The sequence below is a fragment of the Oryza glaberrima genome, chromosome 9 (assembly GCF_000147395.1).
Source record: "Oryza glaberrima chromosome 9, OglaRS2, whole genome shotgun sequence".
NCBI classification, from domain to species: domain Eukaryota; kingdom Viridiplantae; phylum Streptophyta; class Magnoliopsida; order Poales; family Poaceae; genus Oryza; species Oryza glaberrima.
The window spans coordinates 7,301,888-7,328,794 of NC_068334.1; the positions used below are offsets into that span (position 1 = coordinate 7,301,888).

A 26,907-nucleotide genomic window follows, 5' to 3' on the forward strand; every position below is an offset into this window, starting at 1 on the left:
CTAGAGCCATACCCAAATTCTTCCGAAGACTCCGAGGACTGAAGATTCTATTCTATTTCTATTCCACTATACTCTAGAAACTATATTAAACTTGATAGATGAAATGAATTTCTTGCTTGTGGTGTGTCTTGAAATGGAGAGAGTGAGCTCCTTGTATAGCCTCCCAATGACGATTGTGACGGTTGGAATGGTCGGAAATACCCTCCAACCGTCATTGGGAGCTAATCCATACCGTCTAGCCGCAACCCTGCATCCAACGGCGCCAGGATGGGTTCGGCCGAACCAGGGGCCGACCCATTTTCGGCTAGCGGCCTCCTCTTCTGTTGCTCACTTCAGACTTGTGAATTTTGGCCCAATTGGTCATGTTATTTTTGCATTCTTGACCCATTCATTGATAGGTCTGATTCTCGACATCGTCTGATTGAATGATCACTTGTTTTGATGTCGATTCTTCTCCACTTAGTGTTCATTCTCTGCAAGAGATTAGTAATCCTAGTGCCAGTGGAATATTTATTATTTTGACATAAATATGCATTGCAAGCATAACTAGTTCTCTTTTATTTAGGTAGTGTTGACGGACGAAACTGATCACTAACGACCGTCAACAGATATAAATGTGTTTTAACAATATCCATATAAGTATATCGTTTATTTCGTACGAGTCTTTATATGAGTTCACTGGTTGGGACTTGATGTTTTGTGCAGAGGTTGATGATATTGCAGTCATTATATTTTGAATTTTGCATTTATCTGGAACATTTTTTTAGCGAATTGAAACAATTTTTTATAAGTGGTGAAACATCATTAATTTTTTTTATATGTGAGATCTTGTTTGTAAAGATTTGAATTACAAAAAATACAATGGTGCAATCATATTATAGATTGGATTAATAATTTAAGAGAAAAAACATTTAAAGTGTGTTAAGAAAAGCAAGATTTGTATGGAGAGATGAGAGATAGGGAATTATGGAATATTGCATGTAGCTGATATGAGGCAAGGAAGTAGTTGACATACATGCTGCATGCAACAAATATGTAGGGTGCAGCACACGCAGAGATGAGGCATGGAAGTACGCCCTCCGTCCCAGAATAGATAGGTTGCTATATTCTGAGACGGATGAAGTAGTTGACATGCATGATACATGCAACGAATATGTAGAGAGCAGCACACGCAGGAGGTGCAGGAGGGGGCACCCGATTTTTCTCTTGAAAATCGGGCACCCGATTCTTAGTTACTCCCTCCGTCCCATAATATAAGGGATTTTGAGTTTTTGTTTGAATTGTTTGACCACTCGTCTATTCAAAAAATTTGTGCAAATATAAAAAAAAGAAAACTTGTGCTTAAAATACTTTGAATAATAAAGCAAGTCACACAAAAAAAATAATTCCAAATTTTTTTAATAAGATGAGTGATCAAACAGTGCAAGTAAAAACTCAAAATCCTTTATATTATGGGACGGAGGGAGTACCTCCTAAAAATACCCTTAGTTTAGCCGAAAGGCTACACCCAAAACTAATCTGATGTATACTAAGAAAGTAATAAATGCTCACAATTCTTCCCAACTATAGAGTACCATTATTATTACATTTACTAAACACCATAAAAGAACAATACAACTCTTTTTTACACCAAAATTTCCCCATATTCCCCTATGGCCCCACCTGTCATCCACACAAAAGCCCATCTTTCTTCTTATGGGCCTTGGGGCCCATATAAATCAGACCCCAGTACCCCACCCCTTCGCCGTCATCTCTCTCTAACCTCACGAAACCTAACAAGAAGAAGAAGTGGAGAAATTCCGGCAAGGAAGGGAGGGAGGGAGAAGTCGTTGGTGCGGGGGAGATTGATTTCGCGGGAGGGAGGGGAGCTCGAGAGGCGGTGATTCGGGGAGTCGGCAGGGTGGCGCCGGGTGCGGCGGCGGCGGGGGCGGCCGTCGGGGGGATGGCGGCGGCGGCGGCCGAGAGGCAGCTGGTGGTGGCCGTGGAGGGGACGGCGGCGCTGGGGCCGTACTGGCCCGTCACCGTGGCGGACTACGTCGAGAAGATCGTGCGGTAATGCTGCGCCCGTGCTTTCCTCCCCCCGCCGCGCCACCCTGCTTTCTTGTTACTAGTTGACTGTACGGCCGTCGCGGATTAGTGCATCTTGGATTTCTTGATGTGGAAGAATTGGACCCTTTGTTGATTGTTTAGCTGTTTATTTTGAGACGAAGGGAGTACATGGAACGCGAAGCGGTAGCTAGTTAGTTCTTGATAGTGGAAGTTAGCAGCTATCCGTGTATGTGTTTGATATACACAGCTTTTTAGTTATATTAGTCGGATATATCGTTCACTCCAAGCATTAGTAGGAGATTTGGAGATTTGTTGTTTGCTCTCACCTTCTTAATTGCAAACATTAAATGGTACTAGTTAGCTTCAATTCTGTTTCACAATGCTTATGCAAAGAGTAAGAATGCAAGCGCATCATCGATGTGTGGAAATTCGTGGTTTCTTGATGAACTGGTTGGTTGTTGGCTATATGGTGTTGTGGCACGAGATACATCTTTTTTTGCTCCTGATTCGAGGAGACTTTGTATCACTGCATATGTGCAGATCTATGACAGAATGTAGCATAATTCATCTTCTACTTTGGGTTTTATGCCTTTTCTAGTTCCTCCTTGCTCATTCAGAAGTATTTTTCTTCAGTCTAGCATATTTTAGTGTTTTTTTTTCATGAATGATGAATGATTCCCATGAAAACCAATTTCAGTTTTTGGCTGGTGATTTTACGACTCTTCTGTACAACCAGTAATGTAATGATGGGATGTCTGTGTGGTTATGGTTATGGCTTTTCTGAAGTCCTTGTTTTCACTCTTGTTAATTAGTTGATGTTCTGGTTTCGCATGGGTGTAATTGGAATATTCATCACATGAGTCAAATTTCTTGTGTTCAAGCCTTTCAAATAAAAAAAATAATGAAAGTGGGAGCTGTTTGTATTGTTGGTCAATAATCAGTTTGCTCTGAATTGTTAGGGTTTGTTTGCAGTTGCTATCCTCCTGTGCTTATTATTTAGCTTCTGTGGAAACAGTTAAGAAAAACTTCGTAGTCTGTTTGAGAAATCAAATTAATGTTAGACGAATTCTGTTAGTCAATTTAAACTGTTATTTCTCTGACAAGTGTTCTGTTTTTAGAACTGAAATAATATCTCTATTTGCATCTTGATTAAAAGAGCAGCAGTTAGCCAAACATCAAAATTTCTATAAGCTACTGTACGGAACAGGATTATCATAGTCCACCTCAACGCAAAATCCAAATGGAGCCTTTGATGTTATGTGGTGATCCACCACAGCTTCACTCTCATATACTTACTATCATGAAACTTTTAAGCTCATCTCTTGCTAGAAATTTTTGTCAATTTCTGTAGCACTTAGTAACCTTTGCATTTTTAGTACTACTATTCATGAAGCATTTCAATTTATGCAGGAGTTTTTGTGCACATGAAATGGCAGGACAGGTAATTCGCTCTCAGTATTTATCGTCGGACTTACTACTTGATCCATGTTTCCTTGACTTGTGTCAAAACTCAAAAGTGTAAATTATTATCGTGTTATGCAGAAGCTCGCAGGGACACCCCCTGAACTTGCATTAGTCGTCTTCCATACCCATGGTCCTTATAGCGGTAAAGTTTGATATCCTCCATGCCCTAAGCTTTTTATTGTGATCCATTGCAATTATTTGTATTTAGTTCTATATCAACAAAACATGTAAGCTATGATAATTCGCTTTTGATTCCTTGCAGCTTTTTGTGTGCAACGGAGTGGATGGACAAAAGATATGAATGTGTTTCTTTCATGGTTATCTGGAATATCATTTAGTGGTGGAGGCTTTAGTGAAGCTGCTATTTCTGAAGGTCTTGCTGAAGTATTGATGGTATTGACATATTGGCATCGTTCAGTTCTTTTCACTTTTTGCACATAATGACTTCCTCTGGTGTTTCCTGTACTTTTTTTTTGGTTCAAAATGCATAAATTAGAAACTGTGGCTTACTACTTCCAAAATTTCAGTACTGCATATGGTTGCCTACTTTTGAGTTCCCGTGCAAGGTTTTAGCATTTTGTTTGGCTTGTGCAATCATGCTTCATTTGGCATATGAAATGATGTTTCTTTTTTGCCAAATGGCACATCTTTCATGTTAACATCAACAGCAGCAACCTTTAGTTCCAAGCAAGTTGGGGTAGGCTAGAGATGAAACTGATGTGCAGCCACAAAAAACCTAAGGGAAGTATAGTACTAGTAATAACAATATAGTTAAAGAAGACGTGAATTAGGTCATGATTCTGGGCATGTGGACCGCCAATTTCCATGCAACTCTATCCAAAACCATAATTCATCTCCACAGGAACGACTGGGATTTTTATGATGGCTTACCAATGTTATCGCAACATTCTTCCTTTACTCAGCCTTAGGACCAGCTATGCTGAAGCAAAGGCAGAGTTTGGTATCTTATTAACAGAGATATTTTGATTTCCTAGATGAAGGGAAATACCTCTTTTCATCTCTCACTGCACCTGAATTTGGGTCCAGTTTTGTCTAAATTAGTTGATCTACAATTTTGTTTCTCATAGTAAGCCCTGTAAACTATTAGTTGAGCCTGGACATTATGTAGAACCATGATACTTAACAATACATGTTCTACCCAACCTTTTGGATTACTTTATTTTCCAAGAATTATAGCTTGTTGTCTTGGTATTGTTATTTCCAGTATTCTCTAGAATCTGTCCTTTAATGCCCTTCTGCACAACATATGATTCATGTGAGAAAATTCTAAGGTGGTTTGCACATCCACTTATCAGCTATTGTCTGATAAAAAATGTCTTGATCTGGATATCAGCTACAGATAGCCTTACCTTAGTAAATAGAGTGTATAACTGTAATCACCATTTCATTAGGTTAATTTTTGTAAGGAAGATTTTCATTAGATCAACCCTATTAGGAAACTGGATGTCTGGGCCAGTACCCAGAATAAGCAGAGTGAAACTAGTATGATCAGAAGTTTAAATTCTATGAATGTACCTATATTAGTATGTTAATTTTCCTATGGTACTGAGTCTTCAAAAATCAAAATTTCAGTCTTCATCCCTACTATTATAAAGAGGGAATCGTCCTCCTCCACCTCCACATAAAAGCCTCTTTCCTCCATAAAAACTGTCCACCCTAAAAAAAACTGTTTACTAATAAAGCCAACCATTGTATAAACACCGAACAGCTCACTAGGCCCAAATCCTCCCACTAAACTTAATAAAAAAAACCATTGCAATGCATGACAGCATGAGCCTATAACTAGTTGAAAAATACTTGGTCTTTGAATTTGATATCATTTTATTTCTTGAGTTCTCTGTGAATTAAAGTATTTATTGCCTTTATGATTTTATTTCCTGTGTGCAACTAGATACTCCAAGGCAGTTCTAGTAACAGTCAGAATCATCAAAGCCATGAAGTACAAAAACATTGCATACTTGTTGCAGCAAGTAATCCTTATCCACTGCCTACGCCTGTCTACCGCCCCCTTGTTCAAAGTAGCGATCACAAGGAGAACAATGATGGAGCAAAAGAATCTTGTCTTGCTGATGCTGAGACTGTTGCAAAATCATTTGCTCAGGTCCTACACAAATACTGATATCTAGCATATTGCTGATTACCTGTGTTTCAATGAAGTGGTCAGCAGTCATTGTTGGTTCTAATTAATTTTACTTATATTGATGTAGTGCTCCGTTTCATTGTCGGTGGTATCTCCTAAACAGCTTCCAACTCTGAAAGCAATATACAATGCGGTAATTTCGTTATTTTGTTTTGCTAAATTCTGCAAGCCACAAGCCATCTTTAATAATCTTCTCCTGGTATTTTACTTGTTCATTGATGGTATGATAGTTGCATCTTGATTTACAGAGGGTTGAAAAACTCACTTAAGAATATATCTTTTAAAATAAATTATAAGCATGAACTTGCCGAACTGGCCGCTCCACTATTACATATGTTCTTGTACTTGTACACAGTACTAAACTTCATATTTTCATTACCATTGAAATAAAAAGAGTAAATTTTATCAAACACCACCTATTATGGTCCAAGTTGCACAAAACCACAGGGATTTTGGCACATGACACATAACCCCATGTATTATGGCCCTAAGGTTTAACAAGACCACACTGTTAACCAATTTTACATACTCCTATATCAAAGTTTTAAAAGTTTTAGTTACATTCATGTAACATTTATATGATGGATAAAAAACTCATAAATTTGTGATGTGATTTTATAAATGATCAATAGTGTGGTTGTGTGAAACTTTATAGCTATAATACCTGGTGGTTAAGTGTCACGTGCCAAAACCCATGTGGTTTTGTGCAACTTAGACCACAACACCTAAAGGTTAAGTGAAATTTACTCAAATAAAAATGAACTCAGTTTGGATTGTACTGTCATTGTATCTTATTTGTGGATAAGAAAAATATCCATTTATTTCATTTTTTTAATTAGTTAGTATCCTGCCTGAACTTGCTAGCTAGTCTTTGTATGGTTTACAGACTATAAATCTATGAATTGGCATCCTTATCTATCATTAGTTTAATACAAGCATTTTTTAACTTACATGATATAAATTTTATCTTCTGCAAGACCTTCGACAGTTTGTACTGATGAATAATTTGCACCAGGTGCTGATGTTGTCCATGTTTTGTTGCAGGCAAAGAGGAATCCTCGAGCGGCTGACCCATCAGTGGATCATGCAAAAAATCCACATTTTCTTGTTTTGTTGTCTGACAATTTTTTGGAGGCTCGAACTGCTCTAAGTCGCCCTTTACCTGGCAACTTGGTCACAAATCACCCCATTACAAAAATGGATACAGCTGCAACATCTGTGCCAGTACCAACTTCAAATGGCAACCCCTCAGGTTGAACAAATGCTAACATTTGGCTTAGTCTTGCCATGGTATTTAGCCTTTAGTTCTGTTCCTCTTTTGGACGAAAGGTTGTGACGTTGTTACGATGTTTGTGAATATGTAGGTGCTTACACATAGTCTAGCGTGAGTCTGCTTTAACAAATGCTTGACACAGCTTTGTTAAGGAAAAAAAATGTTAGGCTAAAGTGAAATAAACCATTGCCATAATTACTCCATGGGCTGAAGCAACATAGGTTAACAATTATCGCTGCATATATTGGTACGCCTGACTATTTTAATAGCAGGAAGGATTCTGGCAATGCCCTTATGCCATCCATTTTTGGCCTGAAAAAAGCATATCATTGAGTTTTCAAAGCCTTAGAGGAATAAAATGTATTGTGAGCTCTCCTCTATTATGAACACGATGTGCTTGTGCATCTGACATTACATGGGACTACAATATAATTTCCTATAGTTTATCTCCAATTTGTCAAGTACAGATGCCTTGAGCTGGAGATGAAGAAAAATGGATGTACTGAATACACAAACGTGAAAACCTGCCTCCTAAAAGCTTGTACCATTGTGTTCTATTTGTCCCCTTCCCATCTGGGTGGTTTTTCAATTGTAGTGCCAAGAAAACATAGATTATTCTATAATGATTGTGTCTTCATGGTTATCATTGGCATGGGGTCACAACTAATTGTTTGGACTCGAGTGATAATGCTTTCAATGGCATGGGTCTTCGGATTGATGAATTCTATATGGATAACAAGTTTTGTTTTTCAGCATCTTAATCAAAATTAACACTGAGGATACAAATATATCACAATTCCTGTTTTTATACACAGCAATGTGGTTTTAAAGGTATTCGTGGATATACATAATTTGTTGTTTTTGTGAGTGTTGATGAAGCCCCTTCATTGTTTGTTTCATAAATAAAATTTTACAGTTTAATGTTATGAAATGCCAAATTCTTATTGTTTGTATTGTACATTGCTATGTACTAATATATGCCAGATTGCCCATCTACCTAATTAAAGTGGAACATATTTCAAGTCTAGCCAATTGCTGGTTTTATTTGCATGATCCAGTTGTGATAAATCTGGAATTGCCTTATAGAGAAATTTGTTTTTGGCTTCTGGTTATATCCGTATCATTACTATCTTCCATACTGAACATGACTAACTGTTATAAGTATTTTTCAGTTAATGGACCTATGCTTACCCGCCAACCAAATGGTGTTGTTGCAAATATTAAAACGGTAAAGCTTTGAACAACATACTCTGTGACTTACCATTTTGCTGTATGTTTTCTCATTGTGAAAACAATCATCACTTTCAGGAGCCAACAACTTTACCGCCCATGGTTTCTGCACCTGCTTTCTCACATGTAACACCTGTTGCAAATGGTGTTTCACAAGGATTATCAACAGTACAAAGTCCCTCACCGTCCCTTATTTCACAGGAAACTAATCTTGCAAATGATAGTGTGCAAGAACATAAGCCTTTAATAAACCCTATCCAACAGTCAATTCGACCTGGTGGTCCAGCAAATGTCAGCATCCTCAACAATCTATCACAGCATCGGTCAGTGGCAACCATTATATCAGGTGGAATGCCTGGCATCCCTATGTCTGGAACAGGACAGTCAATTGGTAGTCAACAAGTCGTACAAAACACTGCTTTTGGATCAAACACACCCATAACAGGCAATTCAAATATTGCTGTGTCATCTTCTTTGGGTGGCATCCAAAGCAATATCGGTATATCAGGGCCTCCTGTGACACAGGGAGGTTCAATGGGTAGTACGCAATTGGGACAAGGTGGAATCAATACAAACCAAAATATGATAAGTAGCCTTGGGACAACAACTGTCTCTTCTGCACCTGCAATGATGCCAACACCAGGGATGGCTCAACAGGCAGGTGTAAATTCTCTTGGTGTGACCAACAGTTCTGCCATGAACATGCCTATAGTGCAGCATCCTAATGCGCAGCAACAGCAACAGCAACAGCAGCAGCAGCAGCAGCCACCGCCGAAGTACGTCAAAATTTGGGAGGTAAAAGATTCTGTCTTTGTCTAGCATCCATGTAGCAATTGGCTCTACCCTCCAACCCTCTAGTAGCTTAGTAGTTGTTTGCTAAATATAAAAGGAAATATTCCGTATGACACATGTAATTTAATGTTTTTCTAATTCTGACCATGAACTGCAATAATATATGCACCCTCCCAACTATTGAAATCGTTTGCCTCAAAAATAAAAAGGGAACTATTTAAACCCTTCTGCTAATCAACCAGATGAGATAGGGCTGTGAATGGTCAGAGTTAGTCTCTTTATTTTTTGACCTTTTAACAGTTCCTAACCTGCTTTTTCCTTGAGAAAGCCTTCCTGAGATAAAAAGACAACAATTTGAAGGTTGACCTCTGGGAATTCAGCCTGGTATTGTCCTTTGTGGCAGTGTTTTTGACTTCAAGTGCTGAGTCATGTCCTATTAACCAAAGAAGAAAGTAGTGGACCCACCATTGAAGATGCTGATTATTTTTTCATCTGAGTAAAAGCCTATTTTACCATCCTCAACTGTGTTAGTCTAGAAATCAACCTCAGCAGAGGTCCCCTTCCTACCATGAACCATGCTGGTGGTGGAAGGGGTGCGACTATTCTGCAATACCCTATAGACACATGCCACGTGTCTCTAGGGGCAGGTCATTTGCGGCATCAAGGTGACACATAAATCGCCTTGATCTGTTGGCATTAGCAAAGGTGTTGAAGGGTCAAGTTAGTAAGAAACTAACATTAGTCTTTAATCTATTCTCCCCTGTCCTTGTGGAGTTATGGTGCAGCTGCTTCGATGGTATTGTCTCTCCGTGTGCAAGGACACCTCAATTAAGTGCATAAGAACCTGTATGGCTGTATCCATACCACATTCATTTCATGTATGAAGAATACTTCCCTAAAAGAGCTAACATACGAGCACATGATTATATCTAAATTAGTTTGAAGTCAACTGCTTATTTTTCCGTGTCATTTTTGGTTGTTTATATATTAGTAATGTAAATTTTATGTTCTATTTATCGTGTCTCAAGTTGCCTATGTTGATGATACTGGTATCATCAGTCAATATATGATTTGTTTGTTGTGGATGCATAATATGTAATGTTTCTATTTTTATTTCAGGGAACTTTATCTGGGCAAAGGCAAGGACAACCTGTATTTATCTGTAAACTTGAAGTAAGTTTCTGTTTGTTGGATGAATTGTCTGTGACTCCGACTATTATCACCCCCCTAACTCTGCCCACACAGATGACCTTTGCTCATTATTATGCCCATTTGAAGCTGACTGTCTCAGAAAGAAAAAAAGATCACAAGAATCCCTGAATTGTATATCTTATTTGTACGATCATGATTGTTCAAATCTTCTGTTGTCACTGAAATGAAATTATGTATTTCATAGTTTCAGTGTGCACCTTTATAGCTGGAATATAGTGGCTATCCTTTTGTTGTAACTACTTGTCCTACATTTTTTTTTGTTTCAACGCATTTATCTGCACAAAGCATATACTTTAGTTAAATTTCTGACTTTTAGCATGTCTCACAGGGTTACAGGAGTGGAACAGCATCTGAAACGTAAGTTTTCGAATTGTTGCAATGTTCTTGCATTCTTTTTTTTTTTTTGTAGTTCTGTTTTGTGTCTATTAATGGTTGTATTCGAACCAACAAATCACCCAATGTCGGTATGCCCTATTTTAGTATTGTTTTGTAGAAGAACTGGAGCAATGGCTCAATATTGGTAGCTGTTTGGTATTCACAAGTTTCTGTTCCATGCAACAACTAGTTAAGCCATTGCTTGTTTTAAAAAATAAACTGTACTGTACAAAAGGTCTACGGTACAAGACCAAAATGGAAGGAACTCAAGTTATAATGTTGGAAGTTTTTAGATATAATCAATGAATGCTGTGGATTTGCTTTATACTCCCTCCGTCTCATATTATAAGGGATTTTGGGTGGATGTGACACATCCTATGTCCAGGTTCGTAGTACTAAGGATATGTCACATCCACCCAAAATCCCTTATAATATAGGACTGAGGTAGTAGTACAGTGCCTTAATCTTGTTAAGTGAATGGAACCTCCAAACCGATCTTGCAAAATTCCTAATAGGATATTTTGCCTAATATAGAAATGTCTTGTTCCCTTGCACTGAACATGTACCTTCTATAATGTCGTTCCCTTGCACTGAACATGTACCTTCTTTGTCCAGACTTGCAGCAGACTGGCCTGAAACAATGCAGATTGTGCGCCTTATAGCTCAGGAGCATATGAACAATAAGTTTGTCTCAGCCACTCCATTTCCATGTTAAAAATGATCCATTCTACATTCTCATAATTTGAATCATTCTCTTTTGTTTTTGTTTATTTGTTTATTCTGCAGACAATATGTTGGAAAAGCAGACTTTCTAGTATTTCGGACATTAAATCAGCACGGCTTCCTTGGGCAACTGCAGGAAAAGAAGCTGGTCAGTGCATAATTTAACCTGTTTAATGTTTATTATTATTTCATGCCACAATTATTTGGTCCCACATCTATTGCATGCCACTCATATGGGTCCTTCAACTAGTCAAATTAGTCCCCAAGCTTTGTTAATTGGCTCATTGTAATCCCTGTGCCTATGTGTCACCGCATGTTGTCTCATCTCACTCAAGTCAGCGACTAGGTACCTAGGGTCTCCAGCTAACCTAGAGTATGGGACAACCGAATTCCGTTTGCTAAATTATGTAATATAATTGAAGACAGAAGTAGGCTGCTGTTATGCTTGAGGGCATATCAGTCATTTTATATAGTCTTGGGTGGCCTCAGGTTCCCAGCAGATCAAGGCAATGTTTGATGGTTGAGGGATACATGAACTATTAATCCTTCCGTTTAATCAATCATCACTTCTTAAATTTCTGTTAATGTTTCGAGTGGACTTCTGTTTCAGTGCGCAGTGATTCAACTGCCTTCGCAAACTTTGTTGTTGTCAGTGTCAGAAAAAGCTGGGCGCCTCATTGGCATGCTGTTCCCTGGGGTACGTTGATTGCAGTTGCGGCTATCTCTATCTGCCTTGCTGTTTACCATTTTTCCGCTGTAGCTGAAGTAATTCCTTTCCCCCCAGGATATGGTGGTGTTTAAACCGCAGGTACCAACCCAGCAGCCACCAATGCAGCAACAACAGTTACAACAGCAGCAGAACCAACTACAACAGCAGAATCAGCTCCACCAGCAGCACCAGCTGCAACCACAGAACCAGCTGCAACAGCAACACCAGCTGCAACAACAGTTACAACAGCAGCAACTACAACAACACATGCAACTGCAGACACAAGGCCTTCCGCTTCAGCAGCAGCAATCCCAAGGCCATCCGCTTCAGCAGCAGCAGATGCAGCAAATGCAGCAACAACAGCAGCAGCAGCAGATTCAGCAAATGCAGCAGCAGCAGCAGCAGATGCAGCAGATGCAACAGCAGCAGCAGCAGCCCCAACAGCTTCAGCAGCAGCAGCAACCGCAGATGGTCGGCACAGGGATGGGGCAGCAGCAACCACAGATGGTCGGCACGGGGATGGGGCAGCAGCAACCGCAGATGGTCGGCTCAGGGATGGGTCAGCAGCAACCGCAGATGGTCGGTGCGGGGATGGGGCAGCAGCAACCGCAGATGGTCGGCGCAGGGATGGGGCAGCAATACATGCAGGGGCACGGTAGGACGGTGCAGCAGATGATGCAAGGGAAGATGGCGCCGCAGGGTCCAGGAAGCATGCCGGGTGCAGGGAGCATGCCTGGGGGTGGCTACCTATCTTGAAGCACCTGATAGCCTGAATGCCAGAAGAATAAGTGGGCAATTTAACCCAGCGGGTTAAGCGACAATTGGCGTCACCAGTTGTCGAAAGCGGTAGCCCTTTTGGCTGCACAAGCTATATAGCTCATGGATTACTTGCCCAGCATCCTAGGTAATTTTCCCACCTTAGTGTGGGATACATAGTAGGTGTTCTCAGTAGTTTGGTTTTGGCTGTGATGTTTTACCTGTAGATAACGTCTTGGAGCCTACACGGCCTCATGTTGTGTTTTGTGTAGCTTCTTTTGATGTCACTGCCTTATGCTTAGCTTGTAGCTGCTGGAATTTATCATTTCATTGGTTGGTACAGAAGCAGATCAAATTTAAAGGATTAATTAATTAATAGTAACTCTGTTTAAGGATTGATTGACCAATTTCACTTGGGAGCCTCCCAAATAAATATGACTGCCTTAGGATTTTTCAGCTTTGTAATTGATGCATCAAGAGTATGGCAGTGGCAGTAACTGATTAAAATTATTGTCATCAAATTCGAACCAATTTACCCTAAATTAAAATGCTGGCCTATGAAGGAATCCAAACATATTGGGATTACACAGGCAAGATCATTCACAGAAAAAGATACGTTCAAGATGACCATGACGATGAAAAAGGGCCTGCATAGGAATTAAATTGTCTGCCCACGGTGCTAAACAACAAACAAAATAAACTTTTATGTAAATATTGCCAACCATATCATTACAGTTTGGTCTTGATACTGCTCTACAGTTATGAGTAACATCAATTACAATAAATAGAATCGAGAAGAGTTCTAAATGAAACAATGACCGCCCCAGCCTTCAATTTTCTTCCCTCCAAAACACATGTTAGCTTTCAATTCTTCAGACATCTTTTTTTCCAAAAACAAAACAAACTATTGGAATGGCCAGAACCAGTACAAGTGCTTTTTACTCTACAGGTTGGCCAATGATTTGTATGCGTCAATTTTTCTTTGGATCCGAGCTTCCGTTCAGGTAGCCTTCAAGAATTGTGTTGCAGGCATTCATGGCTCGCGCATCCAGTAGACTGTGGTTCCAGAGTTTGACCATAAAAAACCTCCAACACCTGTTCATCCAGCGATAAAAAATTGCAAATGAAACAAACAGCTAAAGAGAGGTGTCTGCATCTGTAGGCAACAAGCTACACACGCAAGGCAAGGCATTGATCAATACTATATTCTTATAATCAGCCACTTACCATAGTAGAGCTGGATTTTGTACAAGTTCTTGTCCATGAAACTGCGAGAATGCTTCGCATGCCCAGGGAATATGGCCATCCGCTAGTACCCTGCAATTTTCCACTTTTCAGTAAGACGGTTGAAATATGCAGTAGATAATGAATAAAATGACTGCACATATGTAAAAGGAATCAAGTGCCCTTGCAGTTCTGATGTCACTGCTTAACTCTTGGTATGGAAAAAAGAAGAAAAAAAAGTAAAAACAATCCTTTGGGCATATAGTTGGTAGAGATAGAGGTGGGATTCAATGTAGATGAGGGGTGTTAGCCCACGACAATGTATGGTTGATTACGTACGCCACAGGCAACAACAGCATGGTGATATATGTGCGCTTAGGATGCCCAAATGCGACTGGGAGTAGTGTTGGTGGCATCGGCAAAGGTGCAAGAAACGGAGGTGCTGACAATCATGGCATCTTAGTAAAGGTTAGCAGCAAGGAGGAAGAAGGCATTACTAGTATTAGTTTTTCCGTCCTAAGAAAATAACAATCAGAGCCATAACACCTGGCACATTACAAGTTGTAATTCATGGCTCTTAACCATGCAATTCTTAAAAAAAAAATAACATGCAACATCTTCATGGAAGAAATCCTTCATGATAGTTTCAGACATGGTATGCAAATGAATATAAATGTCTGTTCACCAAGCTGTATACCACAATAATAGATAATGGATATAGCGGGGAAGGCCTGACCTTTGTTTCCGAACAAATGAATTCCACATATGCATAATAAGTTTCTCGTCTTTTGTAACATCAACAAAATCATCAAGCATCTGCATTTACTCAGGGAAGTTAAAGGTATCAAGAATTTGGACACATTTATGTATGAGAACAGAGCAAGCATAGTAAACTTACTCTTCTATCTTCAAAATCAGCAATGTCATCATCAACTTCATCTTCACTATCACGATCTGAGAAAACTTGCTCCAATGCCATTGGCTACAACAGTGTAACTATGTAGTCAAGCTAGATTTCAATTTTATTTGAGCTAGACTTCAAACGGATGCAAAAAAGATCATGTCTTCATAATTAAAAAAAATTGACAAAAGGGGAAGAGGGGCTCAAGTTTGGCCATCCAACCATAGATTCTCCACATAAGATTAGCTAGATATGCATGCGTTTCCAAAGTGGCTGGTTTTGAAATCTGTTACTGCAAAGTTTGATAATATATATATGCCAGTGAATGTGAAATATGCCATTGTGAATAATTTTGGACCAAATCATCCCTGTTTCTTATTCCTCCATTATCCTTAATTCATTGTTTTCCTGTCGCCATGGGGGCCCCCACAACTAAAATTTGCCTCATGCACTAGATCCACATGGTGGCTATAACCAAAGGCTGAGCTACCCGCATGGACTCATGATGAGCATCCATGTTACTGCCATATCCACAGGATTGAGCTTTTCTACAGCATAACGTTGCTGGGGTTACTTGGGCTAAGATGCTGCCATGCTCACCCCTTGGGATAGCAGTGGTTCAAACCAGTGATTGCTGTGTCAACGGCAACGTGTGATATCTGTGTTGACTTGATCCTCAAACATGGGAAGTCTCGGGTGAAACCTCACCAAAATGGAGTGAAATGTGAATCAGGTGTTCAGCCAGACTTGGGGAAGATGGTCATGCCAGCCCTATGCCAAGTGACATGACTGGGAGGGAGGGAAAGATCCCACTGAGTACAACAGTGGCAGTTAGCCATGGGAGGGTGATACAAGTTGGCAATGCTATATTTCAAAGGGAAAACATTTCCCAGACCATGGATTCTTTTTCTGGAAGCCAGGTCCCTGATGCCTTAGTCATCGGCAAGCTTGATTTGGCACTTAGTCAGTTCTGATCCTTTCCTACAGTTCATCCTTTTTCTCTATTTCTATTTTGTTGACCCAGTAACTAGTCCAAAAACCCTGGTTATTCTTGGTTACGTAACTTACTATTCCCTCCAATTTCCCAACTGATCATCATATAACTTTTTTAAGGTTATTCCCAAATGATCATCATATTAGTATTCATTCACTAAGTCCGTTCGTTATTCTGTGCATGGGAGTAGATGGACATTGGTGCATGCGTCCATGCATACAATCCTTTACAACCAACATGCAATGTTTTGATTTGTTAGTGGCTAGGAAGTATTGGGGATGGTGCATGCAAGTTTGTTACCGAATTAAATGTAGTATGAGAGAATTATTAGCTTTCCTTGGTCTTGGTCTTATAATATGATGATCAATTGGGAATGGAGGTAGTAGTAAGAAATCGATTAGTTTTTTAGATGAGAAATGCAGAAGAGTAGGGAGGACATTTTCTGATGTTTCTCTCGTGACCATCCAGAGTGATAGCAGGAAACTTTTGATTGACGTATAGAAAATTTCACCATCTATATAACCCTTTATTAACTCCAACTGTTACTCATCTATTTGTTTTTCTGCAATATCTTTCCAGATAATCAAATTTTAATTCAAGAGGGAATCTAGAAGTAAAGGAAACAGAGCAATAGAGCATTACTTCCCAGCATTCTTTTAAGGAGACAAACCTCAAGTACTCAGACACTTTATAATTTAGACCTCTTCTAAAAAAGTATAGAAATCAAATACTAAGATTAAAGGCGCAACAGTTATGCATTTGTAGTCCATATAAAATATGAAAATATCTAACTTCAGCAGCACCAGGCACCTAAATAAAGTGTGAATGTAGTTACAAAATCTCAAGTGCGTGCAGGAAGTGCCTCAAATAAGTATAGAAACAATAAAATGAGCATACAGTAAAATCTCAGGTGTGTGCAGGAATTGCCAATAGGTATATGTATGCAAGTGTAAAGGCAAGTAAAGATCATACAGTGAAGTCAACCAATGTAACAACACTGATTCTGCTACAAATATATGCAGACAGAAGATAGATGAAGAGAGATGAAAGGTATCGATTCACTCACTTGAGCCCTGTGAGAATGAAAGAACTGGCGTTTTTGTAGGAGCTGCCGACTGTGAAATAATATAAGCAAATAAAATAAAAAAATAATAAGTTAGTTCTAATAGAAATCTCAAGAAACATTTATGTTAGTATGACTAACACAGTATCAAGAGCATCAAAAGAAAGGATTACTTTCTGGGATCAGCTCGTTCAACAGACAGCTTTCTTGTCTTCCCAAACTGTAACACTGTTGGTGCTGAAAGATTGCTACCATGTAATGAATTAGCAGGATCAACAGAAGCGTGTGCTACAGAACTACCTGAAATTTAAGACAATCAACAAAGTTGAAAAAGAAGATCGGGAGCTGGATCTGGAACATGGCAGAATAATAAAAATCAGAAACAATGAAAGTTTTCTCAGTCACAAAAAAATTGTGGAAAATCCCAAGAGTGCCAAAAAGTAGCCAAAATCCTCCCCGGTACCAGCCAGTTTCTAGAATAAAGTAGGGTCCAATTTTGTGCCATATGGAATGATAAGCGAAAATCAAGAAACAACCAGACTAATAGACGTGGCAAGAACTCAGCCGTCCATCCCAAGAGCTATTTTGAACTTGACTAATCCTAGCATGCAGTGCATCAAGTACTCAGAAAGGCTTATCTGCAGAATATGATAATTTCCGATGAAGCTAAAAAAGAAGATAGCACATATATGTTAAAAGGATGTGCAGCCTGTCGATCTGTTTAATAAACTATAGGAGCAAATGAAGGGAGAGAGCAAACAGATGTCCACTTATAGACGGGGAAAAACCGGGGCCTTTACTATTTCACCATTCATATGTAATGTTGTGTGGCAGTATGAAACCATAAAGTGAGAAAGTACCATTTTCCCTCTGCACGTAATCGTCTTCAGATCCTGCCTGGGCATCTTCAGGTGATCCTGAATCCACAATATGTGGATGTACATGCCTAATTTTATCACTTGAGATTTCCACCCTTTTACGCTTCTTAAATCTTGAGCTGATGGAAAACAGTGAGGAAAATCAAACAGAGAATGAAGCATTGTCAAAATATATAAAGAAAGCATACCGGTACGAAAATGTTTGATGTCTTGGATCAACTCCCTCAGCCAAAAGCTGAAAATAACTGGTATTATGAGTTATCTAGACAATTAAAATGGAATGTTTTGATGTTTCATACCACTAATTTACCTCTGTTCTCCAAGAATCAGTCTTCAGACTAACATTAACAGCCTGGCACTCTTCAGATATCTGTGCAAACATAAAAAGAAAGGTTAAATGACCTATGCGAAGGAGCAATAAGATCTTGCCATGGAGATTCCAGAAGTTTACCAACCCAAAACTCATAATGGAAAAGGTCATGCGATGCGTTTAGGTGACATCCTAGACCCTAGTATAACAAAAATCACGACATTAGATATGACTTGATAATAAGTGAAATGCAAGTCTGCAGAAAGAGGATAAAAAAGCACATGGACATAATTTACTCACTGGGTTTGGAATAAGCAACGATGCAATGATGACAAATGAAATAACAAAATAATACTAGGTGTTACTCCCTCAGTCCCAAAATATAGCTACTTCTAGCGTTCAAATTTTGTCTCAAAATATAGCTACTTCACCTACTTCATAATCTCAACCAATCACAACCATCTCTCATTTAATTTCTCCACCTACTTCCTCATCTCAACCAATCACAACAATCCCTTATTTAATTTCACCTATCCTTAATCCCCGTAAAAAACTCCAGAAGTGCTTGATGTTGGGAGTACCACAAATATATCGGGTGAGATGAACCTTGGGACCAACTGTTAGCAGTAGTTAGTGACATCTGAATCAACTCAGACAGAAGAAAATTTGTGCCAAGACTTTTACCTTAAAGCTGCCACATGGTACCAAGCAAAATGGGCAAGAAAAATCTTCAGTGACTGGAAAGAAGTCATCAAAGAACAAATATCAGAAAAGTCAACACAAAGAGCAAAGAATCAAGAACCCATTAAGAGTATTATCTCCAATAACAAATGCCACACATTAATTCAAAACCGAACAGAATGTTTGCAAGGTATCTAACTCAGCTTTGCCACAGCTAGCAGTCAAAATGATGGGCTAACCAAGGTAATAAGCATTCATAGCGGCCCCCTACCGCTACCACTACGAGTAGCGGACTGGACATAGCAGACTGGAACTTAACGGCCGCTATTTGACTTAGCGGACACAATAGCGGGCTGCTATTCAACGTAGTGGGCCGCAATAGCATGAGACCATCTATGGCTCTGTTCGTTCCCCAGGGTTCCCAACCCCTCTCTCTCGTTTTCCGCGCGCACGCTTTTCAAACTGCTAAACGGTGTATTTTTTGCAAAAAGTTTCTATACGAAAGTTGTTTAAAAAAATCATATTGATCCATTTTTTTTAAAAAAATTAGCTAATACTTAATTAACCACACGCTAATGGTCTGCTCCGTTTTCCGTGCTGGAGGGTTGTGTTCCCAACCATGAGGCAAGAACACAGCCTATATAACCCTAGCTCACTTTTGACTCCCTACCCTGTCAAAACATGAGACTAATGGAGATAATGATTGACAGGTTCATCAATTGTTTTGTGGCTTGTTTAGAACACATACATGCATATCACACCAACTGTCATATATTTTGGCTCGTCTAGAATAAAAGAATTCCAAAGGAAACAGTCCAATCCCACAGGAATTGGGAAAAGTTCTGATTCCCAACAGGGCCAAACATTCTTTGCTCTCCCCTTACATCCTGGGAAATATTTCACATGTTTCATAATGTTTCTATTAAAAAACGTCCATGACTTCTGCCCCAAAAGAAAACCCATTGAATTCCGTATTCATCAATACATTATTCTATTGTTCGAACTTATACAAAGGCTTTTTTTTTGTTTTGTCTTCTGTACGTGTAACACATTATTTATTGTCTCAAAGCATGTTACAGCATCAAAACCATTATAATAACTTAATAAGGTAAGCATATTTTCAGCTCTTGGAGCTTGTTTTTGGCAAAACTGGCTCCTGTACATTGCACTAGGCATATGCTGAGACAAATTGTGAAATCAATAATTTCCTGGTGAACATTCCAGAACTTTGGTCGTTTGTACATCAGACGAATTAGACATTACTAATTGCAAAGCTAAAAACAAATAGCAACAGATGGGTGCAAAAAGCAACAACATAGAATGAAAGGAAATTCAACTACACAAGAGAGAGAGAGAGAGAGAGAGAGAGGGAGAGAGAGAGAGAGAGATGAAAGAGAAAAAAACGCGCCGGGAGGGGGGGGGGGTTACCTTCGGTTTTTTGCATAGTATTATTGTAGTATTTGTAGTTAAAAAGCACATTGCCAGATCTCAACCTGTGAAAACAGAACAGAAAATATTAATCAAATGCAAACACATTTAATAATTCTTCACTAAAGTAATCCAAACCCCCTGGACAGGCTTGGCTAGGCTGACTTCAACAGGCTCCAATATTCAATAGCCAAAAGGCCAGGTTCCCAGCGCTAGACAAGTATATGTGCAATATTATTTTGGAAAAATCCCATTATATTCCCCTCGGCTATAGTAAAAGCCCAGCTTTCTGTCCAGATGCATATGTTGGTCAAACATACCGAGACATTTAAGGTGACCAGCATATCTTTTTCTACTGAATTTTAAAGAGAAAATAGAAGCCTCATTGCAACATAAACATTATGTGGAGAATCATGTATGCAAGGTCGTGTCAAGTGATCAGTTCTATGAAATGCCATCTCAAAAGCGTTTTTTTGCCTTTTCTTTTGCCATCACAGTCAGTTGACCTCCGTTAATCCCTATGGAAAAAGTCTATTTTACCCTTAGAAGTGCACTATCATCCTAAGAAGCATTTCATATATTCTAGGGGTAAAAATAGACTTTTCGCATGGGGTAAACAAAGGTCAGCTGACGGTGATAGCAAAAAGGAAAGAAAAACCACTTGCACGATGGAATTTTGTAGAACTCACATTCGTTGATGCCAATTTGTTGAAGCGATCACTTAACAATGACAAAACATAGAATTTCTCTCATGTAAACTAGAAGATGGAAACAAATAAAGCACACAGGAAGATTGAGGCACCCAAAGTCCCAAACACAATAAACTGCAGGATTGAACTATCAACTCATGATTGCTACCTTATAATATGTGTCAATGACGAAGGTGGCACATCATTATATGAATAAACACTATAAGGAGACTCGGACATGTCTTTTGCACCAGCCTCTTGAGCAGATATGCTAACTTGCAGTTGAAATGAACCCTGCAATAGTAAAACTCAACAATATCAGAAAAGCGGTGGTGTATAAACTCGCTATTGTCTGACCCATATAATTTTTTTGATGGAAATGATTTTATTAATAAACAATACAGGAAGAGACATGAAGGGCCTTACAGTAGCATCAACCTTCTGAGAGCAAAATGTCAAGCAACTGTCATCCTCCAGAAATTTTGGCTGCATGCATAACAAAAGGAATATGATGTGCAGAACAATTTCTGTAAATAGCTGAAGTATAGAACCCAAATTGCACTGGTTATTTCATGCTAACTTAATTGTTTGATTTGGGATTTTACCAACTGTACTTTTGGAATATGATGTGCAAAAATATACAGATTAAGGTGTTCTATTTTCCCAAAAGCAAGTTTCATATGATGCAAATGGTGGTGGTTCATGTATACTTTTCTTAAATACTATGGATAAGTTATGGTACATACTTTAAGAACAGCTGAGCTTAATACTAGGAAAAGTCGGCCATACCTCTAAGAAGCTTGGGGTCATCTCAACCGTGGAAGACATTTCCACGGTATGTCCCAAACTTAAGCTCACACAATTTCCCAAAGATGAAGCAAGAAGATCGATTGGTATTTTACCCCAGAAACACTTCCCTTCAAGCTCTGTCAAAATGCATCACATGGTTCATAGTTAGTCCATTTAACAAGAGAATAATTGTACAAAACTATATTTGCATGTTTGATTTTTGAGCGTTATCTTTTGCCTCTACACTGAATTTTAAAGGTACATATTTAAAACTATATATATGTTTGCTATAAGCAGTAGCTGTAACTGTGAGGATCCTTTCAAAGGGTGATAGCATGAAATCTAAATTAATCACGATAGACAGCCTATTAATGTGTCTGACCCTGTCCGAAAAGGCAAAACTAGTAACATAATGTTTCATGATAGTTTGTTTATTTGACCGCAATACACATTCAATTTTCATTCAAAAAAGCAGCAATGCATTTAGTTGGAGAGTTTGTTAGTTCTGGGTTTTTAGTAAAAATAAGCTAGGCCATAAGATCCCCACAAGTCCACATGAACAAGGCTTCTCATGTCGCATATAGTTGTTTACCACTTCAAAGTGTAGGCTGTTTCAAATTGGGTTGGTTGATAAATAATTTGAGGCAGGCATGAGCTGGATTCAGAATGTTGTGACAGTTTGCTCCATATCCATAGAAAGTGTAGATATATGAGCATTTAACACTAAGGAAGAGGGTGTGCACATGCCTTTGTGCTCATTCCAGTCACTGGTTGAACCTGAGTAAAAAAACAAAATCTTCCAACATAAAGAAGCAATATATTCTAGCCAACCATTTGCTAGTTCCAAACAGTGTGGTACACCCGTGTTGTGTGGCTAGGGTCTGTTTGTTTCCCCTATCAAACTTTACGACACTTTTTAACAACTGGGTAAATCACTGCATGGGAGTACTGTAGGCAACTAAACATGCCCTTAATGTGTCCATTCAATTAATCTGGCTACCCACAAGTTCATTCTTATTCTAGCAATTTTTTTGTGCCTGCCACCAAGTTGTCAGCCATAAACTTACTTTGGAGAGTAGAGCCTTCCACATGGTTCCCAGAACAGTTATTGTCATCAAAAGTTTGCTCAGCTCGACCTTCCAAAAGAAATAAATAAATAAAATTTTATGGCAGCAAAGAAATGTAAAGAGCAAATGGTTGCAAAGAGTGCACCCTGTACCACAGCTGATAAGGATAATATTAAGGCTGCAAGCTCGGGAGGTTGCTAAGTTCTTCACATCAGGAATGACGAATGTTGCTTCAGTGTAGTCTTTATTTCCAAATTCATGAAAAGAAGTCAACAAACAAGCACGACTGAATCGATATATCGGAGAATGCTGCACATCATGATCATTTGGTAAACACAAGCTTAAAATCTCATGTTACAAGAAATTAAATGATGGTAGACTTACCCCTTCAAGTGAAACATTATTAGTAGGTCTAGCTAACAGAACATAAAGAGGAAAGATATTTTGTGCCCGCAGTTCTTTATTTGTGCCTCCAGAAAGTGATATGGTTATCAGGCTCCTATATTCATAAGCAGAAACTGGTCAGTACTTTCATGATGCAACAATTCCAATGCATTATTAGTTTACAACAAAGGTTGCCCCTGAATTGAGCCAACATAACTTCTTGTGCAACCATCTAGTTCAAGATCCCAACTGTAGTTGAATCCCGAATTAAAAATATATTGTTTTTTGGATTATTTCTCCAGCTTGTGTCTGAGCTATTTGGTTGAAATTTGTGAATTTGTGACGTTCAGTTTTAATCTTCAATACATGTGTCGTGCTTTTGTGTAAATTTATGGTAATTGCTTGTCTTAGCTACGGGTATCCCAGCAGGCCAGCAGTAAATTTTCCAGCAGTCCCAGTGTTCTCATGGCTCAGTTCAAAGGGCCTAAACGTAGGTGCATATTATACTCTCACCACTACAGAACTTCCTGGTTTACATCTGACATGAATACGATATAGCAAGATTTTCAAAAAAAAACTAAAACAATTATTTTGGCCATTGAACTTTGAAGTCAGTTTTATCTATCTTCGCATTGGAGATTATTAGCAGTAGTTACTGAAGGATTAAAATATTAGCCTAAGCTATAATGAAGATGGACACTCGAGCATTCAAGGGCAGCTATTCCAAGGCAACCAGATTTGCGGGTCGATGCCACGACCCTCAACCACAATACATAGTCCTGATTTGCTGGTCATGGTTGCCAAGGGTTGCTGTCCAGATCAAGGCTAGAGTCGCGACCTGGATCAACTTTGCTGCTCCCAGTCATGACCTGGGTTGCCATTTATGGTGGCTCTCCTCTACTCTCACCACCAAGCGTCTTTCTTCAGCTTCTCTCTCATCACTGCGCTCTGCCACAACCTCTTGCTTTTCTTGTGCGTATGGTCTATTCCTTGCTCTTTTTGTTGGGGTGAAGAAAGACTTCCAAGGAGAAGAAAGGGAAAATAGACCGAAAGGTACAGAATGGGTCCTACTCAACAGCCAGCGGCTCTTTGTTGAAGAAAAGGAAAGAGAGACCAAGAGTGAATGTGTCTGCAATTCTTATCCGATAGTTTTTTTTAGGAAATTTATAGACAGTTTTATCAATGGAATTTATCCAATTCTATAAAAACTTTTATTGATGGAATTTATCCAATATATTGTCTCAGCACCCGGCAGGCATTGTGTTGCTTATTACTTTTATCGTTTTGAGGATAGGAGAGGTGAACAGCTGGATGTTGGAATCTTTCGTGCAGAGTGTGTATGGGCTGAGCAGATTGGCAGCCACAACACCCAAATTTTCTTGTCTTTTACTCATCCATTTATTTTGCCTATCGTATATGCTTATAATATAAATTCTCATATCTACTTTCCATAAAAAATGGTTATTAATTACTCCCATCGGTTGCAAAATTCTTGACGTTTGGATATGATCTCACATACCAAGGAGTGATTTATTAGGGTGTCTACTCCCTGTTTTACCCATATTAAATACGGTCCTGTGCTAAAGTTAATCAATAATTTGATGTAGCCCAGTGATTTGAATCCAGCACTGGATTTTGTGTTTTGATGGGATGCATGCATGCAGGGGCAAACAAGCCAAGATGGTCAGCAGATAGAACCAAACACATCAACAATTAGCATCCTCTGGTTCCAAGCCTAAAACGACAAGAATTTTTGAAACCAGAGGGAGTAGGTTATTGGCCCAGATATGATGGTCTTGTGTCGTTGTTTCTGGTACTTTGCATGGATTTGTGTCAACTAGTATATACCCGTTATGCTAACCTAGCATGGCAATAGAAAATGCACTCATTTATCTAATTAGGTGTTATACATGGTAAGCACTAAGAAGATTACATAATAATGTTTACAGCTTCTTGTTATACATTATGTCGAACCCATTTTGGCCATGCTTACTGAGACATTGAATAAGGCAATAAGCACAATCTTTGGTTGCGAGTCAAAGCATACCTCTTCTTCCGTCTTGCGTGAATCTTGTAAAGAAGGCATCTTTGAAGAAAAGCAGGCTGCAAAAATTCAGCGAGTTCATAATTGGTATCCCAGAGCACTTCCATGTTAAAGGTTTGCATGCGCATATGCTGATGCAAACTGCATTAAAAAGATGGGCCTTATAATTTCAGGAAGAAGCATTTACATTTTTAATGGATCGGCGCTGAATGATATTATACAACTCGACCGGCTTGCAGTATAATGCGAAGCTTTCTTCAGCTGCAAGCTGCTCATCGGGAGAGAGCCGAGCCCTTGGCTGGTGGCGGCACATCTGGTATCTGCGGACCGGGGGGTGGAAAAAACCAAAATCAGCATCCAATTATTATCCCTGCATACAAGCACCACCATGGACTAGCAATAGCGGATCTAACATGGGACCCCTTCTCGGGAGCCATCAAACTGTCACTAGTATTAAGGTCATGGGGCAAATTTCTAGAACAGAAGCTAGGGTTAACGCAAATTCGAGAGAGAGAGAAAAAAATGCGTAACGAATGCGGCGGAAGCGGCAGGACGAGCGATGGATGGGGATCGGCGGTGGGGGCGGGGGGATGTGCTCACCAGGATGGATGCGGCGGAAGCAGCAGGAGGAACGACGGCTAGCCCTGCTCCTGCTCCTGCTCCTGCTCGCGGGAGGGATGGGGATCGGCGGAGGCGGAGGCGGAGGCGGTGGGCAAGGGCAAACTCAGCATAGCTCGCGCACGACGACACCACGGAGGAGGCGTCGAAATGGCGAGGGTAAGTTAGTAATTTCGCCTACCACCCCACCCTAATTGGAATTTGGAAGTATGATAAATGAAAATAATGGCCTGTTTAGATCATTTTGTGCGGCAAATTTTTTTTGAGAAGATTTGGCATTGCAATTTTATAAGTTGGTGTTTAGATGTATACTAAAGTTTTGTCATTAATTGCTGCTGCCTCTATCATGCACGGGACCGATGTTTTTTTTTTTTTTGCCAAATTTGCTACTATAGATTCCCAAATGATAAATGCCAACTTGCCTACTTTTTGTTATTAGTGTTTAGATCCATTTTACCAAAAAGTGGTCAAAAGGGGTAAAACTTTTGCCCTTTTGGAGGATCTAAATAGGCCCAATATCTACCACTTCTACTAACATTTTCCAAATAGAGCTCATGGGGCTATGGATCCTTTCACACGGTGAATTTTTATTTTACCTTTTTTATAGGGCTGAGATGGTGGAATTTAGGGATTTTTAAGGCTGGATATAGGTATTAAGAAAGTAGGTATAATTAAATGAGAGAAGCGGACCCATCGTTTCGCTTATTTGGGGAATAAGCGAAATGGCATAATTGCAAACGAAAAATAATTTGTAAATAAAACTTTTATATGCATGTTCTTAGCAATCTAAAATCAAAGGCTGAAAAATAAGCTTCGATGAAAAAAAACTCAAAATCAACTCCAAATTTAAGGCCGTAAATTCAAAATTTGGCTGATAAGCATAAGCATAAGCATAAGCAAAAACATGAGGCTCAAAGTTGTGATTGGTTGAGAAGTGGAGATAGATGAGAAAATTGAATGACAAAGGGTTGTGGTTGGTTGAGAAGAAAATATTATTTTAGGATAAAACTTAAAGGCTAGAAGTTGTTATATTTTGGGATGGCTGGAGTAGGTATGTTTGGGTATTGCCTGATTAGACATGGCTCACCGAACA

General features: G+C 39.2%; 2 protein-coding genes across 2 annotated transcripts; one reads left to right on the plus strand and one right to left on the minus strand.

Moving 5' to 3' along the window:
• Window positions 1-1,763: 1,763 nt before the first annotated feature.
• On the plus strand, window positions 1,764-13,143 carry LOC127784696 (mediator of RNA polymerase II transcription subunit 25). The gene is made up of 15 exons (XM_052312041.1): window positions 1,764-2,052; window positions 3,460-3,490; window positions 3,592-3,655; window positions 3,776-3,906; window positions 5,426-5,635; window positions 5,742-5,807; window positions 6,719-6,926; window positions 8,120-8,175; window positions 8,256-8,972; window positions 10,089-10,142; window positions 10,510-10,538; window positions 11,172-11,240; window positions 11,343-11,427; window positions 11,890-11,976; window positions 12,064-13,143. The coding sequence occupies exons 1-15, from the start codon at window positions 1,943-1,945 to the stop codon at window positions 12,742-12,744; spliced, it is 2,598 nt and encodes an 865-aa protein (XP_052168001.1). The 5' UTR covers window positions 1,764-1,942; the 3' UTR covers window positions 12,745-13,143.
• A 281-nt stretch (window positions 13,144-13,424) lies between these two features.
• On the minus strand, window positions 13,425-25,973 carry LOC127784697 (polycomb group protein EMF2B). The gene is made up of 21 exons (XM_052312042.1): window positions 25,797-25,973; window positions 25,384-25,516; window positions 25,200-25,255; window positions 23,153-23,267; window positions 22,921-23,077; window positions 22,769-22,837; window positions 21,702-21,838; window positions 21,339-21,398; window positions 21,082-21,206; window positions 20,224-20,288; window positions 18,799-18,851; window positions 18,260-18,313; window positions 18,115-18,174; window positions 17,993-18,039; window positions 17,787-17,923; window positions 17,100-17,226; window positions 16,930-16,978; window positions 14,867-14,950; window positions 14,705-14,784; window positions 13,972-14,061; window positions 13,425-13,839 (listed from the first exon to the last, which is right to left on the minus strand). The coding sequence occupies exons 2-21, from the start codon at window positions 25,507-25,509 to the stop codon at window positions 13,716-13,718; spliced, it is 1,815 nt and encodes a 604-aa protein (XP_052168002.1). The 5' UTR covers window positions 25,510-25,516; window positions 25,797-25,973; the 3' UTR covers window positions 13,425-13,715.
• Between the last annotated feature and the right edge of the window lie 934 nt (window positions 25,974-26,907).